This window comes from Coffea arabica, chromosome 11c (assembly GCF_036785885.1).
Source record: "Coffea arabica cultivar ET-39 chromosome 11c, Coffea Arabica ET-39 HiFi, whole genome shotgun sequence".
NCBI lineage: Eukaryota > Viridiplantae > Streptophyta > Magnoliopsida > Gentianales > Rubiaceae > Coffea > Coffea arabica.
The window spans coordinates 42,203,781-42,224,323 of record NC_092330.1 but is presented as its reverse complement, the minus strand read 5'-3'; the positions used below and the strand labels follow the sequence as shown (position 1 = coordinate 42,224,323).

General features: G+C 37.9%; 2 protein-coding genes across 3 annotated transcripts; both read right to left on the bottom strand.

Annotated features, from left to right (window-relative positions):
• Positions 1-2,238: 2,238 nt before the first annotated feature.
• Positions 2,239-4,128, bottom strand: LOC113716781 (transcription factor TCP15-like). Of its 2 annotated transcripts, XM_027241219.2 has the most exons (2): positions 3,887-4,128; positions 2,239-3,787 (listed from the first exon to the last, which is right to left on the bottom strand). In XM_027241219.2, coding segments are annotated over exons 1-2 (1,191 nt in total). In that variant the 5' UTR covers positions 3,889-4,128; the 3' UTR covers positions 2,239-2,598. The 2 variants fall into 2 exon arrangements, with proteins under 2 accessions (XP_027097020.2, XP_027097019.2); XM_027241218.2 differs by having other exon boundaries at positions 2,366-3,989.
• A 7,583-nt stretch (positions 4,129-11,711) lies between these two features.
• LOC113715528 (uncharacterized) lies at positions 11,712-19,591 on the bottom strand. The gene is made up of 8 exons (XM_027239753.2): positions 19,401-19,591; positions 19,223-19,316; positions 19,094-19,129; positions 18,840-18,977; positions 12,877-12,963; positions 12,614-12,661; positions 12,455-12,531; positions 11,712-12,135 (listed from the first exon to the last, which is right to left on the bottom strand). The coding sequence occupies exons 2-8, from the start codon at positions 19,295-19,297 to the stop codon at positions 11,988-11,990; spliced, it is 609 nt and encodes a 202-aa protein (XP_027095554.2). The 5' UTR covers positions 19,298-19,316; positions 19,401-19,591; the 3' UTR covers positions 11,712-11,987.
• Positions 19,592-20,543: the final 952 nt, after the last annotated feature.

Sequence of the window (20,543 nt, the reverse complement as noted above, 5' to 3'; positions counted from 1 at the left end):
AACGTATCCTGGTCGCTGGTTGGGCAAATCTAAGTAGGCACATTATACATTCATCAATTTGATTTAATTGGCGGTCATCTGCAATCAAGAAAAAAAGATGTCTTGCTATATATAGTAGGGAGGGAGGGGCACACAGTGTGAATTTCTCGCTATAGTCAAAGAACTATTTTTGGAATGCTTAAATTGCAATGATTTTGTGGTTTCATACCCACAACTTTAATTTTTGAGAAGTACTCAATCGGATGTGTATTAAAAGGAGAGGGGAAGTAAGAAGCATAGGAATGACTAGGATTGTAAGAATCAAAACTACTGAATGAAAAGCGAAAAGCACAAGAGTTTTGAAATGTGATTAACGTCACCTTTATATTAGCCTTTTGGTGGCTAGCTAGATAAAGCATCATCAAGTGTCCAAATGACATTAATTTCCATCCTTTCATTCCCGCAATATTTGATATTCAACTACGATTTCTTGTCCAAATTTGAGTGATTTTCTACTAAATGGTTCAACTAACACGCTTATATAACATTAATACCAGATTAATTATCTGAAACTAAAGAAGTTTAAAGTATCACAACCTCAATTCGTACAAAACAGAAAGCATTGGTAAGGAAATGGATGCATGAGGATTACCAAAATGTGCGTAACTCAAACTCTCTAGTTTCTTAGATTTTTGCTGAACTCAAAGCAAATGGCCTTCCTGTAAGGAGATTAATTACATCCATTTGCAAGATCTTAAAAGAGAGAGGAAACTCAAAATCCCCCGCAGGGAACATGAACTGCACAGCTCTAATTACCCTTGCCTTAGTGAGTTTCCTGGGGAAAAATATTAGTTAGCTGGCTTTATCTTCCTTTCATTGATACAAATTAAAAAAAAAAAAAAAAAAAAACGATGCATTTCTTCATTCTCTTATGACCATTTCAAATATTTCCACAAATGAACTCCAAACGACATGGTGGATCATGATTACAGCAACCATACAGTAACACAATATAAGTGGTTATACTTGCACTGTTGGCAGAAAAGAATCTTAGAAATGTAGCCATATATTTCCCTGGAAGTCAGAAGATGAATATTTGATTGTTTAATTCCTTTCACAGGTTGCTCATATAGGCATGAATGATGCAGCAAGTTTCGCTACAGTGAATCACTGCAGTTGAGTAATTTAACCTTGACTGAAATAAGTAGCATTAAATCAATTCCAGGACAGATTTTAAGTTACACCAATATATTTTCATGCAAATACAATCATTCTTTTTGCTAGAGAAACTTTCCCACCACCTCTTGAAAACTAAGACTAGGGCCAACAAATTTCACCAAAAAAAAAAAAAAATTTAACATAGATTTGATATTTCATCATTAAAATGATTTTTACTACTCAGAGGTACTTAGTTGGCAAGGTGCATAAAAATTGTCAAGAAAATCATTTGGCCGATATCTTCTTAATTTTTCCCAAAAAGTAATCAACTCAACAGCAGGAGAAAAAGTGATGCAAAAAAAATAAAAATGAAGGAACGGTGATAAAAGAATATTTTGCCATTCTGGAGAGTTGTTGACTAGATCTGGTTTACATGAAACTAACAACAACTCAGATAACATGCATGCTCTTGAAGAAATGGCAATTAAGTAGCTAGGAATCGATATTTCGATCAACAGACAAAGTCCAGCGATAGCACAAGCAACTCCAATCCATGTCCATTTTCATCCAAAAAAAAAAAAAACCACGTTATTGATCAGGAGATTATAATACAGAGATGCATTTAGTTGATCAACGTACGATCCAGATCTTTAAGTTGGTCAGACATGTGTGGTAGGGTCACTAAAACGCACCATCCTCGCTGGCTGCAGCCACTTTATATGAGAAAGAGGAATAATGATTCCGCTAGTACTTGATAAACTGATGCGAGTTTTGGGCAATATGATCAGTATAGCTAGGGTTCATTGGTGATGACATGAAAGCTAACCTGAAAGGCTGATGCTCAGAAATGTGGGCTCCCTCCCTCGTCTTAGGGTATGTGGTTTGGACCATTTTCTCTTACGGATGGAACCTTAATTACAATGATGTACCATGATTGTTGTAAGTACTATAGCGTGATGTAAATAGAATCAATAAAGCGATTCATGTTTCTGACCCGTAAAACATATATAGTGCTCCTTCACACTATTGAAACAGATTCATCAATTAGGGGTTTATTAGGAACATTACGCATAACAACGAATGATTGCATGCAAACTGTAGTTACTTGAAAGCAAAGCATGATCATTTGTGTGTTATTTTGAAAAGATCAGCATATTTACATATGCAATGCCTGAAAAAGACACTCCATAGTTTTTCTCCAAAGGAGACCTTGGCAAACAGCAGTAGATTTCACTCTTAAACTCTTCAAAATTTCCCCAAGAAACCCTAATACTATTACTACTATTTAATACTCAGCATCAAGCAACAGATCAAAGTCAACTTTCAACGAGTGTCGATCTGGGACCTAATGTCTCGACTATCCTAGATGATACGCATCGATATTAGTACACAAAAAGAAGGGGTAACCAAAAAAAAAAGGAAGCAAGAAATTAATTAAAGCAGTAAACTTGGTTGATTTAGCTAGGAGTGGTGAGTAGTAGTACTAGTAGTTGCATCATGCCAATCTTCTTCTCCTCCAAGATGAAGATTAGCTTCAGAAGCTCCACCACCTGGGACAGCCGGCCTTAAACTGTTTAAAGCGGCAATCATGCCTGATTGTCCTTCAAACACGCCAGAACTTCCTCCACCATTATTTGCCCCGTGTACACCGGGCAATAAGGCCATTGAGGTAGGAAAATTCATGAAATGTAGTCCGTTGCTAGACATTGAAGCTCCTCCACCTCTATGCAATAAGTTGTGATTAGTTCCAGTCATACTACTGGGGAATGTCCATAAAGAATCAGGGCCCCTCATCAGTTGGCTAGTACTAGTATTACTAGGATTATTTGTCACCATCAAAAACGCAGCCGCCTGCACTTGACCTTGATGACTAGCAGCAATGGAACCTGAACTCGATTGTACCATATAATTTCCAATATGATTTTGCAAACATGTCAGATCTTCCTCATCAGGCCTTCTTTTGATCCTCCTATCGGACACATCAAGACAAGCGGCTTGATCACGCACCTCTTGCTTAGCATGTAACATATCATTCACATTCATACTTTCACTGGGAAAATTCAATGACATCGATGAATTATTATTCTCAGCTGAGGATAAACTAACCCCAGGGTAAAAAATCCGCCGTTGTTGTTGTGAGTGCGACTCTTCCATAGCTCTCAACTGGGAGATCCCAAGATTTTGATTCAAGTAAGAATTCCTGATCAAAGGAGCTGATATACTCGAGCCTGAGCTTCGCAGAGAAATGTTAAGGGAAGTGAAATTGGCCGGGATGGTTCCAGTCCCCGTGGCGGCAATAACTGCTGGCTCGGCTTGTTGTAGCAACCATTCAATTGTTTCACCATCGGACTTGTGGCCTAATTCTTTAGTAAGCTGAAAAACTCTTGCAGCACAAGTAGCTGGCATGCGGATCCGTCGGCCACGGCCCTCTACCTTAGTATGCCTATCTTTTGTTGAAGTTCTTTTAGGCTGAGTCTTCTTGTTAGCTGCTGCCTCGGGCCGATCTGCACCACTGGTTTCAGCAGCGTCAACCGGAGTAGTAGAAGTAGTAGAATTGGAACCGATGGCTAAGGTGGGATAGATGGAGGTAGAGCAATTAGATGGCTGATGAAGATCTCTTTTCTCTAGGAGTTGAAGTGGGAAATTTGACCTGCGAATTGCATTAACAACAAGATGAGCATTATCAGCATCCATGCTCATATACTAGTAAAAGAAATACTATATTCTTTGGCTAAAGGGCTAGTAGTACATCTATCTAGATTTGGATGACCCTCAATTGAGTTGAGCCCCTTTGTGGGCTCTCGCTTCCCTCTTTTCTTTTACTACTTTTCGTTGAATAAAGAAAAACTATTTATCCCTTTCTCCCTGAGCTATTGCTAGCTAGCATATCACTAGCATCTTTCAGATGGAGCAGGTAGCTGGTTTTCTTGGTTTCTTTTTGTGAGAGAGAAAGGGAAAGAGGAAAAGAAAGATATGGGATAAGGGAAGAGTGAGTGCAAGCTTTAAGCAACAAACACAATGAGTGGGAATTATATGGGGAGTGGGATCATATGGGAAAATTTTTCTTTGATTATTATTTGTTGGATACAATATTGGAAAGCAGTATAACTGGAAAAGAATTTTCTATTTTGAGGTTAATGTAAATTTTGAAATTTTGACGACTAGATTTTTCTTTTTTCAGAAACTTGATTTGTAACCGGGGCAAGTCTTTTTATTGTGGTTGGACAGTCCCTTGATTCAGACTCCACGTGTGGTGTTCTTTATCATTCAATTGGATCTATGCATGGAGACAGTGGGGAGCTGGAGGCAAGGGACCCAACCCCACAATACAAAATACTGAAGCATGGATTTTTATTCCCCAGTCCCCAAACACCACTCCCCCTCCCCCCCCCCCCTCCGGCCAAAACCCCACCCCCAAAAAAAGAAGAAGAAGAAGAAATCAAAGAAAAGAGAAAGAACGAAAAGATGATAAAGCGGCTCCCCATATGTTTGATGCAATGATTGCCTGTTTGCCTTTCTCTCCCAAATCGATTTTGGTTTCAATTTTAACTCAGAATGAAAAAAAAAAAAATCAACAAAAAGAACCCCACGTTAAAACTTCAAATTTTCTTTTCAAACAAGGATCCTGTTTGTTTTGAAGGTAAGTTTTTTGAAAATTTGTCTAAAATTTTACTGTAACTTACTGTAAAAATTTTTTGAAATGTGTAGATTTTTTAATATTTTGAAATGTAAAATTTAAAAACTTTAAAAAATTTTTTGAGGTTACTGTAGTTAAAGTTTTTAAAAAGCTTGTAGCAAATAAACTTGACAAAAAACTTGGGTTCCAAACAAGGATGATCGTGCAGTCAGGGTACAGGAGCTAGAAGCCCTAGCAAGAAACACCTGGTCTCAACCTTTCTTTTGGCTTGCTTTTGTTTCAGCTTGAATGAATGAATACCTGTGTAATGGTGGTAAAAGTACACCAACACGCTTTTCTTCAACATAGGACCCCTTGGCTCTTGCCTACATGCATGCATTCTCAAGCCAGAGAAGTTTTTTGCAAAAAATAACACTCAAAGGTCAAGCAAATCACACTTGATGAATACACCGTGATGGTCGTCAAGACAGCATTTGATTAAAAAGTTAGCATGCATGACTTCCAATTTGCCTAGAAATTTTGTAAAAACCACAAAAGCTAAAAACGTACCCTTCACAAATGAAAACGATAACCTAACCTTTTTCAAACGAAAAATGCACCGGTTGTCTCAGGAATCGCATGCAATTCCATAATTCAGAAAAGCTTTCACACTGCATAATTCAACCTAACCATAACAAGAAACGTGGCCCAAAGGACTCCATGTAGCAACTTCAAGATTGAGTCAATTACATTCTCACAGCTTCCTGTGATCAAGAGATGGGCCATGGAATTAGGTTTGGGTGACGAAATCACGATGCCTGTTGAGAGAAATCACGTGCTATGCCACCTCCTCACACTGTGTTTGATCAAGATGGCTTACCAGCCAATCCATCGCATACCATCTCCGTCTGCCGTTGCCAATCATCCAAACAAATTTGTCGGAATTTTGGAGGTTATTCGCACTTCAAAGCTCAAGCAACTCGTTCCTCTCGAAGTTTAATTAGTTTTCTTTTCTTGAGACCTTGTGCCCAATTAGTACGACTACACATGAAAGTCAACAATCACTGCTAGAACAATGGCTTTCTCCTTTTTCCAATAATCTGGTGGACGTTAATTGGTCTAAATTTCACGCAAGAGGAAAAGAACAAAATAGAAAAAAAGGGGATGAAGTTATTAAATTTATTATTGTCTATATATGCCTTGACGTCCCACACTCTATGTCTTCCCCCATCCATCCGGATTTTGTTATGATAGAAAACGCATGCAGGATTCTAGCGTAGAGATAACATTTCAATCAACATTAATTGCTCTAGGGAAAAAAAAAGGGAGCTGTGACATGCTTTAATGAATTTACGTGGTTTAGTCCCTCAAATTGAAAAACAGAAAAAGGAAAAGAAATACTACTAGATAGAAACTCAGGCTGATTTTTGGAATGCTTGACAGCAAAGTGATTTTGAATGGTTGTCCTCACAACTCATTTTCAGTTGGTTAAATCATTTCTCTCGTTCCAAACAACTTGGCATTAGTGCGATCTTCCAAACAAGTTTATCCTATAAGCTTGTCAGTTATTTGGCCCACCACGGGGAACAAGAAAAAAGGGAGCAGGAGCAAGAGCAAATGAAGGAATGACAGTTGGGAGGCTGTATGAGCAGATAAATTTGGATTTGTTAAAGCAGTCTTACTCTGCTTTGCTTTAACAAGTAGCATCATAAAGTGTCTTGGTGCACTTTCTTTAAGCTTTCAGGCCTTTTTTTTTTTGTTGAAGCTTTCAGGTTGTGCTATTACAATTCCAAATAACAGAAATGTTCGAGAAAGAATATATATATATATATATATATATATATATATATATATATATGAATGTGTTTGGATTGTCTTCTATTTCACTTTATTTACAAACACTGATTTGCTTGCATCATCAACACATTTTCTAATTACCTTTTTATCTCATCTACATCACATCAAAAAAATATTATAATATTTTTTCACAAAATTATCTCAAATAATTTACAATCCAAAAAGTTTCTTGCTTTTTTTCTTTTCATGAAAATGCCAAAAGAAAAAAAAAAGAGGAAGGAGAAAGAAACAAATGAGGACTGCTAATTTCTCACACATGCCTTTCAATTATTTAGATTTGAGGGTTTTGTCATTTGCGGGCAGTCATCTCCAGCTCATCAATGAAAATTCATTCTCTGTCCTCTCTGGCGAAACCGGTGGGTGAGCTGACAACTTCACATAATGAATTCTGTAATGTACGTATAGATGAGGAGCCCTTGTAATTGTAAACCACAATTGTAGTCCATATTGTACGTAGGCATGCAAGCATGTTATTGACTAACCTGGGTTAGATTTCTTTTATTCAAATTCAGACCCACTAAATTTAATTAGACCCAAATTCAGACCTATACTTTGTTGGTTTGTAAAAATAAACCCAAACCCGGATTCTCATGTGTAGTACCTAGGATAGATTTCTTTCATTCAAATTCAGATCCAGACTTAGACCCTTATGCTTTTGAAAAAGAAAACCCAAACCCGAATTCTCGTGAGTTTGGATATTCAATAGGCATTCGTGGATATTTTTCTCAACATACAGTGAATAACTAAAGTAAAAATACATTAAAAATGTATACAGTTCAAAAATAACATAGGATCTATTTGGATTAGCTGTTTTTTGAAGTGTTTTTCAAAAAAATTTACTGTAATTGTGTATATAAAAAACTTTTACTGTAAATATTTTTTGGATTGTCTTTAGAGGTATTTTTAAAATATATTTTGGGATATTTTTTTATAATTTATAACTTTTTTCGAGGATTTGTTTAAAATTTTACACTACCCACCACTACCCCCTCCCTCCTCCTACCTCTTTCTCCTTTCTCTTCCTCTCATTCTCCCTTCTCTTTCCTCTCCCTTCTCCTCCTCATCCCTCTTTCCTCTCCCTTTCTTTCCCCCAACCCCAATCCCCTCTCCCACTTGCGAGTGGTAATTGCGACTCTAGCTACGACTTTTCTAGGGGAGGGGGGGATCAAATTTGGTCACAAGACTCACAACCAGGAGGGTTGCGATCAATGGAGGGGAAGGGAATTGGGGGCCGGGGAAAGGGAAGGAAAGAACGAGAAGAAGAGGAAGAAATGAGCAGGAGGAGGAGAGAGGGAGGAAAGATGGGGGGAGAGAAGGGAGAGTAGTGGCGGTGGTAGTGGAGAGTGATGGGTAGTAGTGGTGGTGGTGTATTTTTCTTTGTATATTTGGAGTTGTTTTTGATATATTGCATGGATGTGGTGTTTTTAGAGTTATTTTTGTTTGTATATTATTGTAGCATTGTATATAAAAAAAACTTATTTTTCAAAAATTGAGAAATCCAAACAAAGCCATAAATACCATCTAATTTTTTAGGTGTCATATTTTGGAAATGTAATATTAATTAGGGAAAGTAAATAAATATAAGAAGGATAGGTATGATTAAATAGGAAAAATATATAAATGCAAGGAAGGATAATAATTGTTAGTGTGTGTCCATGTTAGATTAGGTAACGTTAAGCAATGCATCCACCATGAATTTCGGACATAATTAAATTGATAATAGTACCAATTAGGATGTACATTTGACTTGTGTTTGTCAACTGAATTGTAATGATCCTAGCGTTGGTCATGTTTGATGTTTGAAAGCCAAGTTTCGTATTCCATGCAATTCCGATTATGAGCCCCACAACCACCACCGGATTAGATATGTCATGTCACATGCTAATAATCGTCGTCGGATTAGTTCTTCATTAGCTTAATTTTTTTTTTTTGTAATTAAACGAATGACAACAATTAACCTCTATCCCATCATTCACTATTTCAGCTCCCTCCAGAAATCATTTAAGTCATGCCATTCCATTCCGATTATGGACACTACAACAACCACCGGATTAGTTTTTCTTTAGTTTCTTTTTTCCTTGTAATTAACGAATTATGACAAAAATTGACCTCTATCCCATCATTCACTACTATTTCACCTCCCTCAAGAAATCAATTAAGTCATGCTATTCCATTTGGATAAATATTACTTAGGCATCATACATTTTTTTTCAATCTTTTTTTTTTTTTTTTTTACTTTTAATCTTGAGGATATGGGCCGAGTCGTAGCACAAGTCCAATTAGTATCATTAATTTGATATGGCAATGATTTGATGGTACCTGGAAAAATATAAGGTAGTACATATGAATCGGACAATGGTACGATAGGTTTCTTGCACCAACCAAGCGCACAAATTTCAAATTCCTAATTTGCGCGAGATTGACTGGCGCCTGTTAAAGTCCGTTGACGCGTACGATCCTACCCTGTCAAACTTCAAATCCATCGCCACACTCGGCAACCACAGCCACTAATTTGTTCCATATCGTTAACATTTATCTGAATCAATTATTGGAGTCTAAGAATGCGAGACCGAGACACACAATTTTGACGGTGTTTGAATACAACATTTGAAAAAAAAAATAATATAATTGTATCGTAAATGCATTTTTTATCGCACACATATCATATCACAGAAAAGTATGACAATGTTATAAACTTTGGTTTAAGAAGTACAACTATAAATCTATCACAAAAACTATTGTCATATACGAATAAAGAAGAGAAATTGTTTTTCCGTGTCTATGATGATATTAATTAAGATTGCTGAAACTGAAAGTCTGGTCCGGTTCACATTCACATAGCCGTCAAGGTCAGCATAGCAAGTCCGCTATGCCCATATCACACCGCTATAGAAACATTCTTTAACCTGTCAGTTCGTTATCTTCAAGACTTCAACAGCTGCAATAATGCCTCAAATTCAAGAACACCCACTTGAACGAATGCATCGCTTGTATCTCCGTGTTCTGCCGCCCAACCTTTGAATAGAAATTGAAGCTGGAAAAAAGAGAAACGGTTATCTTTTGGGCAAAGGGTGAAAGGGAAATTTTTTTTTTTTTGTTTTGTTCTGGGAGATATCTTTAAAGTTTGTGAGGGTACAACTCGAACTTAACTGATTCACAGAGCAAATTAAATATATGTGTTTCATCTGGTTTAGTTTCTAGCCTGCCTACTGGCAAATATGATCGTTCGTCCCTCTACTCATCTCTTTCTTTGCTGAAAATGGTTTACTCGAATCACTCTAGAGCAATAATAATAATGTTCTTATCACCTGAATTTGACGGTTAGGGTGATAGAGTGGGACATTAATGCATTATTATCTACCGTTGCCTCTTTGCAGATTATTCTTATCTACATTTTTCAATGCAAAAAATTAGTCGGCAAAGTCAGAACAGGCATGGAGGTTGGTTAATTATGGCTGTTCCAATCAGGTATAGTTGCTTTGAATTTTTCCAACTGGCTTTGATAAAGTTTTTCCTAGTGCTGATCGCTGACTTGCTGAGTAGCTAAATAACAAATGGGACTCCGGCATTTTTCAAGAAATTTACGAAGTCACTTCAAATACGACTTGGCGATTAGCAATCTAGGCGTGTCCTAATGTTTTTTGTTCTCTTCTTTGGGTTGCTGTGGGTGTTCTAATGTTGGACCAGAGGCGGAAGGAAGATTTCAGCCAGAATTAATAATGTACAGTGCTAATTCTTTGGTGGAAGGTCAGAATTTGTAGGCAGGAATAAATTCCATGCTGCTTTTTTCTACTGCGTGTTTTCTGTGAAACGAAGTCCAAGCCACCGGAAATTCCATTCGCAGTTCTTGAATCGACCTAATAAATGAAAGGTTATAGTACGCCAAGTCCACAGTTAAGTAGTTTACGTGCCAAAGTGGGCGTAATTTTGGGAAATTTTACGTCACTATCTATAGGGCTTGCAGTACATTACAAGAGTATAAACACGAAGAAATTGAGAAAAGTGTGGACAGCATGAGAACCCCAAAAGTCCGGATTTAGGAACTACAATTGTGCGAGCAACATTATGGTGGGGGCAATTGCATGCTGCTGAATGACACTTACAACTGCAAAAGGACCAATAACTCAGCCAGTCAGCTAACATATGAGATGGAAGACCCAGCCCTCTTCTTCTTATTGATCGAGTATTTTAGGCCACAATTATCATTTGGCTCTTGCCAAAATTAAAACGACGGATAGGATTTCAACAGTATACTCATTTGCCTTGGGCTCCGTGTTTGCAACCGAAAAATCTACCAGAGATATTAAAGCTGCACCTAATTAGCTTTTCTGGGGTCATTTTTGTACTTGTTGCCAGTCTAGACAGATGGCTATCTTCAGAAATTCACATCAAGTAGAATGCTTGCATTTGAATTGAAAAATGACACATACAGCGGATTCTGTGTCTCTCCTTTGGCTTTGTCTTCTACTTTTCCATCAGATCATCATGTTTTAGCGGAGAAAAAGTCGAATTCACTGTGTGAGGATTTCCTCATCTTTTGCAGGCAAAAGAAAAGGACGGCAATGGCATATTTCACAATTTCTCCATGCTGCTAAACTTTTTGATGATGGTGATACAACACATTTGACGGGTGCACAAAAGCATATCGAACAAATCATTCGTCCAACTGGGCCCATGGCCATTACACTCTTTGAAGGGATGCCAATATCACAATGGTCATCCTCTAGTCATCAAAAAACTTGTCTTTCTTTTGTGTTCATTTTTCTCCCCTAGCAATCTTGTACAGACCTGTTCCATTTTCTCCCCCAGTCAAGGTTTTTACTTTTTCTAGAACAATATTGACCACACTTTTCCTTCTTTATCATGTTCCCTTTGCCGTTCCTCATCTCTTTTTTCACATCCTAGAGACAACAATAATCTCAGTAGATCTTTAAACTCTAAAGCTCTTATTCTGTTTGCACTACGGCAAGCACGAAGCATTTTGTACTTCACAAGAAGCAATGAAGACGCGCAACTGGGTTTGTTGCTTATAATTACCCTTTTTTCATCTTAGAATGCGTGCAATGAACTGATTAGCATGTGTATCCTGCACGAATTCGAAGATCTGAATGGGGCACTAAAAACTGCAATGCCAAAAGGTAAAACAATTAGTCAATCGCTGCCAAATTGATTTCTGACTACAACAAAGCCTACTAAGACTAATATCCACCTAGAACTCGTATTTGAATGGTCAGACCAGACATAAAAGATGAGCACAAGCAAATTTCCTGCACTGCCAAAAAAGCAAATTGACCCATTTCACGGTAAAGCCTAGAATTTAGGAAATCTGATCTGCATGACATTCCTTTCGAGCTATCACAGACCCTCCAAGAACTTCTCAAGAAGCAGCACCAAAGAGGCTCCAATCATTCACCTTAAAACTTGTGGCAGCAAGTTGAAAAACCTCATTCATTGGCATGCATCCAGACTGTGCAGCAGGAACAGCGACACCGGCCCCAACAGCTATAGCGCTTTCACTCAAGGGACTACGTTTACAAAAGCAAATGGAAAAGAAAGAAAGAAAAGAAAAAAAAAAATTGCATCAGCAGCAGTGCAGAGCATAAAAGCTCAGTTAGCCAGAGAAAGTACACCATAAAAGCAAGAAAAACTCCCTCCATAACCCAGGAACTAACAGATTCAATAACCAATTGAACTACATGAAATTCGAGAGGCTACTAGAAGGCAGCCCAGTTGATTGAAGAAAATGACAGATTGATTGAAGACCAACTAGATATCTAATAGAGGGCAGCCCTGTGATACGGAAGCTCATAAGTTTTGATATGAGTAACATGTTCTGTAACTTACTTTATAACTATAGGCTCATAGGCTGTGATTAGAACATCTGTTGCAACACCCTTAAGGCGCAAATTTGCCAAATACACCTGGTGAATAACATTGTCAGGTTCCACTTCTCAGATCACACTATTAGGTATGGCACTCCTAAAAATCAGCATGCAAACCTACCTTTACTAAGTTTTGTGCTCCCCTGCCTTGCCTTCCCTTAGAAATGGCCTACAAATCAACAGCAAGCACAATGAATGAGAGAGTAAACAAACACAAGGAGTTGGTCCGCACACATTTTCACTCCAGATACTTGATTTAAACTTGAGCTGAGAAGCCTATGCCAGCATACCATTCAATACTGTTCAAGTTGTATGTGACAAATAACAAGGAAAAATGCATGTAAACTGAGTACGAACATCCATTATATCTGGAGAAGAGCATACCATTTGGCCAACAGCAGTAGAAATGATAGTGGGCATATCTCCAAACTGCAATCCATCGGCTTGAAAAACACCCGACTGCTCAATCACCTGAAACAAGAAGTTAACAGAATAATAAGCATCAGCTTTTTATTTCATGAGCCGAATTATAATATTCTGCATGATTAAAAGAACAATGAATAGTGAGAAAATTTCTGCCTGGCACAGTGAAGCTCGAATTAATTGGTCTGCAAATGAATTTGGTTCTTGTCTAGTTACTTTCCCATCATCTACTGTCTTCCAAGCTGATGGGGTGTCATTGCAACTCAAAAACTCATGAAACTTAAAATGGCATTTTCAAGAATGCGCAACATAATGTTGAACTGACAGCCAAAGCTCATGTAAAATGCTGATCTGATGTTCATGAAATTTGCAAAGAGGCCCAATATGTCAAGGAAGCAATGCCAAAACTGAAAATTTCTATGTTCTGCTTGTCAAAGAATCACCCAAAAGCATTTTTCATGGATGAAATATGACGATAGAAGTTTAGTTTACGGTTTTATTATGCTCTATACAGAAACAAAATTCAGCAAATTAAACTGTTAAGAGAATATAAGTATTCTTGTAGATAATAAATTAGTAAGGGTATTTTTGTAAATAGTTTATTAGGGTTGTACTCCTATAAATACTAGTTGGTCACTCATAATATGGTGACTAGATGTTTTCCTCCCAAGATACCTGTTGACATGGTATCAGAGCAAAAGTCCTAGGGTTAGGGTTAAACATCTAGCAAAAGTTTTGGTCATCGCGACTGTTCACGCGACACTGTTCACGGGGGCGCCGTTACTGTTCACGGCACTGTTCACGCGCGGTTCAGTTTTGACCCTTCGTTTGGTTTGGAGTGCTATTCGTTATGGCTGAAAGTCTATCAAAAGGTATTGTAACGTCTACTAATATTATGCCAATGGTGATGCCTCAAATCACAAATTGGAAGTTGAATGACACTAATTATCAACAGTGGTCAAAGGCCGTTAAGATTTATCTGACAGGCTTAGGAAAGCAACGATATCTCACAGATGACTCTCCTACGGAGGACAACAAGAAACTAATGTGGATTCAAGAGGATGCCCAAATTCTTGGAGCAATATGGAATTCTATGGAGCCACGAATTGCTTACATGTGTTCTCATTGTGAGACAACAAAAGAAGTTTGGGATTATGTCCGGTTATTATACTGTAGTAATCTTTCACGGATGTATGATATTTCTTTGGAGTATTTTCAGTTGCAACAAGAAAACAAGACAGTAACTGAATACTTTGCTGATCTTAAGCGAGTTTCAGAAGAATTAAATGCCGTAATGCCTCTCTCAAGTGATATTACAGTTATGCAGAGGCAAAGAGAACAAATGCTTGTGCTCAAATTCTTGGCCGGTCTCAAGCCAGAATTTGAACCAATCAAATCTCAAATTTTAGCAGGTGAACAATTACCATCTTTTGCAGAGGCGTATGCTCGGGTCTTACGTTCTGCATCTAAGGACACTACACATGGTGATGGTGCTCTAATTAATGACAAATCTGCTTTAGTTGCTAACAATGGTCGGATAGAGCAACTCAACTTGGGACGTGGCTCTCGTGGAGGAAGAAGTAGAGGAGGTCGTGGGGGTCGTGGAGGTCGAGGCACCCGTGAGTGCACTCATTGTGGTTTGAAGAACCACACTCATGATACTTGTTGGGATTTACATGGAAAACCACCTCGGTTTGCTAATGCGGTTACCATTGACCAAGCTGAATCAAGTTCTTCAGCACAAGGGTCCCAGAAAACTTTTACCATATCCGAGGAAGATTATGTCAAATTTCTGCAGTACCAAACTGCAAATCAAGCATCTCTTCCCTCTGCTTCTTTAGCACAAAAAGGTAATGCTATGGCTTGTCTCTCCACTTCCAAAAATTTTGACACATGGATCATTGATTCCGGAGCTACTGATCATATGTCAGGTACCTCTAGAAATTTTTCTAATTTTCAAGAGTCTACTTCCTTCCCTCATGTTACTTTAGCTGATGGATCTACAACTAAAGTTAAAGGACTAGGCACTGTAGAAATTAACCCATCTCTTCCGCTGCCTTCTGTTCTTTACGTACCAAATTTGCCTTTTAATCTAATGTCCGTTAGTAAGCTTACCAAATTTCTACAGTGTTCAGTTATTTTTTCTCCTGATTTTGTTGTTATTCAGGATTTGAAGACAAAGAGGACGATTGGTGGAGGACGCGAGCATAATGGTCTTTATTTTCTCAATTCTAATGGTCCGATTGCATGTCCTGCTACTGTTTCTCCTCTTGAAATTCACTGTCGTTTGGGTCATCCGTCTCTACAAAATTTGAAGAAGTTGGTTCCTACCTTGAGTCAGTTGTCTTCATTAGAATGTGAGTCTTGTCAATTAGGAAAGCATCATCGTGTTTCTTTTGCCCCTAGGGTCAATAAACGGGTTTCGGAACCCTTTTTGTTAGTTCATTCTGATGTTTGGGGTCCTAGTCGAGTCACTTCAAAGTTAGGTTTTAAATATTTTGTAATCTTTGTTGATGATTTTTCAAGAGTTACATGGCTTTATTTAATGAAAGATCGTTCAGAACTATATTCCATTTTTTGTGCATTTGTTACAGAAATAAAAAATCAATTTGGTGTATCTGTACGTATACTTCGCAGTGATAATGCGAAAGAATATTTTTCCACTCCTTTTAATACCTTCATGACTAAGTCCGGTATTATTCATCAGTCCTCTTGTCCTCACACTCCACAACAGAATGGAGTTGCTGAAAGAAAGATTGGACACTTAATCGAGGTTGCTCGGACACTTATGTTGCACATGAATGTGCCCAAACATTTTTGGAGTGATGCAGTTCTAACTGCATGTTATTTAATTAATCGCATGCCATCTACTATTCTTGGAGGTTAATTACCTCACTCCATTCTTTTTCCTCATGAACCTGTGTTTAAATTGCCTCCTCGTATTTTTGGATGTGTGCTTTGTTCATCAGCTTGCTCCCGGGATGGATAAATTAGATTCTCGTGCTATTAAGTGTATTTTCTTAGGATACGCACGAGCGCAAAAAGGGTATAGATGTTACAGTCCAGTTTTAAATCGATTTTTTACTTGTGCTGATGTTTCTTTCTTTGAATCCACTCCATATTTTCTCAAACAAAGTATGTCTTGTGAGTTAGACCAGTGTCACTCTTTTTCCTCTCCTGTTTTACCAGTCCCTTCCCCTTTATTACCTGAGTTATCTAATCCACCAGATTCCATAGCTCGATTATCTCGTCCTCATCTTCAAGTTTACTCTCGTCGTTCCATGGTTGAGAAAGTTCCTGATATGCCACGCACTTCACCAATTAACTCTCACTCTTCAACTCCAGGTATGACGCCCTCCTCTGAGTTAGATCTTCCTATTGCTTTACGCAAAGGTAAGAGACATTGTACTTCTCATCCTATTTCTAATTTTGTTTCTTATTCTCATCTCTCTATGTCATATTCTTCTTTTGTTGCTTCCCTTGATTCTATCTCCATTCCTAAGTCTATTACCTATGCTCTTAATCATCCTGGTTGGAGATTAGCCATGCAAGAAGAGATGTCTGCTTTGGAACAAAATGGTACTTGGGATCTTGTCCCTCGTCCTTCAGGTAAGCCTGTTGTTGGTTGTAAATGGGTGTACACTATAAAAGTGCAGCCTAATGGTTCTATTGATAGATTAAAGGCTCGTCTGGTAGCTAGAGGATTTACTCAGGTGTATGGAGTGGACTACTTAGAAACATTTTCTCCTGTTGCAAAGATTACCTCTGTTCGTGTTCTTATCTCTTTGGCAGCCACTTATAATTGGCCATTGCATCAGTTGGATGTGAAAAATGCATTTCTGCATGGAGATTTGGAAGAAGAGGTATATATGGAACAACCTCCTGGATTTGTTGTTCAGGGGGAGAATCCGCGGTTGGTTTGTCGTTTGAAAAAATCCTTATATGGATTGAAACAGTCTCCGAGAGCTTGGTTTGGCCGGTTTAGTAGTGTTGTCATGGAGTTCGGTCTGACAAGATGTGGAGTAGATCATTCTGTATTTTATCGGCATTCTAATGCTGGTAAAATTTTATTAGTTGTTTATGTGGATGACATTGTGATTACAGGTGATGATGTTGTGGGGATCCAGAAGCTTAAATCCAATATGCAGGCAAATTTTCAGACAAAGGATTTAGGTCATCTACAGTATTTTCTGGGTATTGAGGTAGCTCGGTCTAAATATGGGATTTATTTATGTCAAAGGAAATATGTACTCGATATGTTGAGTGAAGTTGGGATGTTAGGTTGCCGACCTGTGGATACTCCTATGGATCCCAATGTGAAATTAGCAGGAGATCAAGGTGCATTACTTGATGATCCTAAGCAATATCGAAGACTTGTGGGTAAATTAAATTATCTCACTGTAACGAGACCTGACATTTCGTTTGCAGTGAGTGTTGTGAGTCAATTTCTTGATACCCCTCGTACTAGTCATTGGGATGCTGTTATACGGATTCTCAGGTATCTTAAGAGTGCTCCTGGAAAAGGGTTGCTGTATCAAAATCATGGACACACTGATATTGAAGGATATAGTGATGCAGATTGGGCTGGTTCTACCTCAGATCGAAGATCGACTACAGGATATTGTGTGTTTGTTGGTGGTAATTTAGTGTCGTGGAAGAGTAAGAAGCAAACAGTTGTATCCAGATCAAGTGCAGAATCTGAATACCGCGCTATGGCTCACACTGTGTGTGAGTTGGTTTGGTTGAAAAGCATGTTACTTGAACTTGGGTTTGAGCATAAACAGCCTATAAATTTAGTGTGTGATAATCAGGCGACTGTTCATATTGCGTCTAATCCAGTGTTTCATGAAAGGACAAAACATATTGAAGTTGATTGTCATTTCATTCGGGAGAAATTGCTTGACGGGGTCATCAAGACATCTCATGTACCGTCTGTAGATCAATTGGCTGATGTGTTTACCAAGAGCTTAGGGGGCTCTAGGGTGAAATACCTTTGTAACAAGTTGGGTGCTTATGATATATATGCTCCAACTTGAGGGGGAGTGTTAAGAGAATATAAGTATTCTTGTAGATAATAAATTAGTAAGGGTATTTTTGTAAATAGTTTATTAGGGTTGTACTCCTATAAATACTAGTTGGTCACTCATAATATGGTGACTAGATGTTTTCCTCCCAAGATACCTGTTGACATAAACAAACACAAGTAAAGCTAATTAACCATCATAAAGCTACTGTTGCTGATATATCTGACTCCAGCATAACTAATCAATCTTAACAAAAACTATCAGGCATACCTACAAATTTTGATAAACGTCTACATACCCAAGTACATTGAGAAATGACTGTACACATGAATCAAAGAGAAATTAGACATTTTACAGGTCCCAGTAACAACCATTTTCTCATTATGAAGCTAACAATAAATCATGATTTTTAATCCATAAATCATGATTTTTAATCCATATGATACGTCAAAACTAGACAAAAATTCCCAGAAGTTCAATAGAGCAGAAGATTCCTTGTAGGAGATTCAATGAAACGCATACCCCCGCACAATGAGCTTAACTCACAAGTCACAACACAAGTTCATCCCACCAATGGTGGTGAAAGTATAAGACAACCACAGGTAAGCCAATTTTCTAAACTACGATTAAATACCACATGTGGAGAAAAACAGCAAATTCAGAAATTTTTGTAGACAACTGATACAATAAATGGGACCGACAGAAACAAATGGTGGATGGTCGACAGGAAATCACAGTAACAAGCCAAGGATACGATGAAAGGGCATCAGCAACTCTAATATCCTTAAAATCTTTGGGAAGCAAGTCTTTCAACAGAATGACGAAGCAGAAAGGAAATTAAAAGACTGCCGGCGGCGTGCGAATACACCAAAAAAAAAACAAAAAAGAGTTTGCCATTACCGTAGCTCCCTCCGCATTTTGTTCAGCGGCAAGGTCTTGTAGGAACCACGTGGCACTTCCATTGTCGGCCACGTCAGCCTTAAAGTCCAGAAGCTCAAAAATCAAGCTCTCATCTCGTGCAGGGTCCGCAAATACCTCCTTTTTAATCACACCATTTTAACTCAATAATTCACGCAATACAAAATCAAAAGAGTTCGAACAAAATCTGTTTACTTATTATTTAAAAAAAAAAAAAAAGAGTTAGTTTAACTAACCTGATGATCAGGTACTTGCCGAATGTTGCTCACATCCTAAAATCAATTTACCCGCAAGAAATTAAAATATTTCAACAGATAGTTAAATCAAAATTTAAACCCCGAAAAAAATGAAATTACTTAATTAACCTGGAAGCGGAGAGGGAAGGTACTGGAAATGGCGCCCCCGAACAATGGACGTTCAGCGGATATATCTTCAGGCATTTTTTTTTTTAAATTGCCGCTGGAGAAAATTAGAGGAAAATTTGAATTAAAGACGAAAATGAAATGAAAAATGAGGACCGAGAAAAGAAAATTGCCGTTTTACCGAAGATTGAAGGAGAAATGAGAAATTTATTGATGTCGTGGAAGAAGAGTCTGGTGTTCTTCAGTTTCTTCTTCTTCTTCTTCTTCCAGTAGATTTTTTGATTTCTTATATATATGCTACAACTGCTTAGTAGAGCGGAGAGCCGTGGAAGAGCCGAAAAGCCGGGCGGTCAGCTTGAGGATGACGCGCTTAGCAGCTTACAGGTTAAGCGAAGTGGAAGTGGAAGTGGAAAGCTGGTCAACGGGTCGGGTTTTAGCAATGGTCAGCTCATAGTTTGGGCTTGGACGAATGATTTGTGCGACCAGAATAAACACTACCCTCTGTGTTTGGTCTGATTAGTGATGACAACGTCAAGTTCCCAACCCAACCCAATTTTTCTCTGAGCCCAGTTTGAATGATATTGATGCAAATATCAAACATTTTGGTATGAAAAATAAAAATGAATTACTAATGTCTGTTACAATGGCAATATATATTAACGGGTCTGAATTAATAATAATTGTTGAGTACCTTAAGGACCAAAATATTCCATCAACAATGATAGATTGTTAGTAGGAAACCAGATATGGTAACTATATACTTATATATATATATATATATATATATATATTTTTAATCAATTGTCATCCCTACTCCTACTCCTATTCTAACTACAGGGAGGCTCAACTGAGCCTACGGGGGATCGATGGGGATAGAACCATCACCAGATCAGACGGATACACTACACACTCGTCTAGATTTGAAGCAGAGTCACAAGAGTGGCATTTTGGTGGGAGGCAAAGTTTGAATCCTTGCCTCCCATCCCACCAAAGCCTTAAGGGTTTGGTAGTGGGCACCAGCCCAAGAGCTGATGGTTTATATACTTATATTTGTCAAGAGGGAAAAAAAAAACAGTTAGAAGAGTAAATCATTTTAGAAGTTTAAGTACAAAGTTTTTATGTGTCGGAATGATTATGGAAAAGGGAAAAAAAAAAGATGCATTGATGTAAAATACTTTGGACACCTTTTTCCCTTTCATTTAACGACTATTTTGGATAGACATGCGTACAAATTTTCATATGAAGCTTGCAAAGCCTTTTTGTTTTTGGTTAGGTCATTTTTCGAAAAGTATTTTATAAAATCTCAAAACTAAAGAAATAAAAG

What these genes read in the sequence shown, in the direction of transcription:
- LOC113716781 (XM_027241218.2), bottom strand. Translation starts at nt 3,837, where the DNA reads ATGAGCATGGATGCTGATAATGCTCATCTTGTTGTTAATGCAATTCGC.
- LOC113715528 (XM_027239753.2), bottom strand. Translation starts at nt 19,297, where the DNA reads ATGCCTGAAGATATATCCGCTGAACGTCCATTGTTCGGGGGCGCCATT. An exon ending in AAAATGCGGAGGGAGCTACG is followed by an intron (nt 12,964 to 18,839) that starts GTAATGGCAAAC and finishes TTCTTGTTTCAG; the next exon opens with GTGATTGAGCAGTCGGGTGT. An exon ending in GAGCACAAAACTTAGTAAAG is followed by an intron (nt 12,532 to 12,613) that starts GTAGGTTTGCAT and finishes GTTATTCACCAG; the next exon opens with GTGTATTTGGCAAATTTGCG.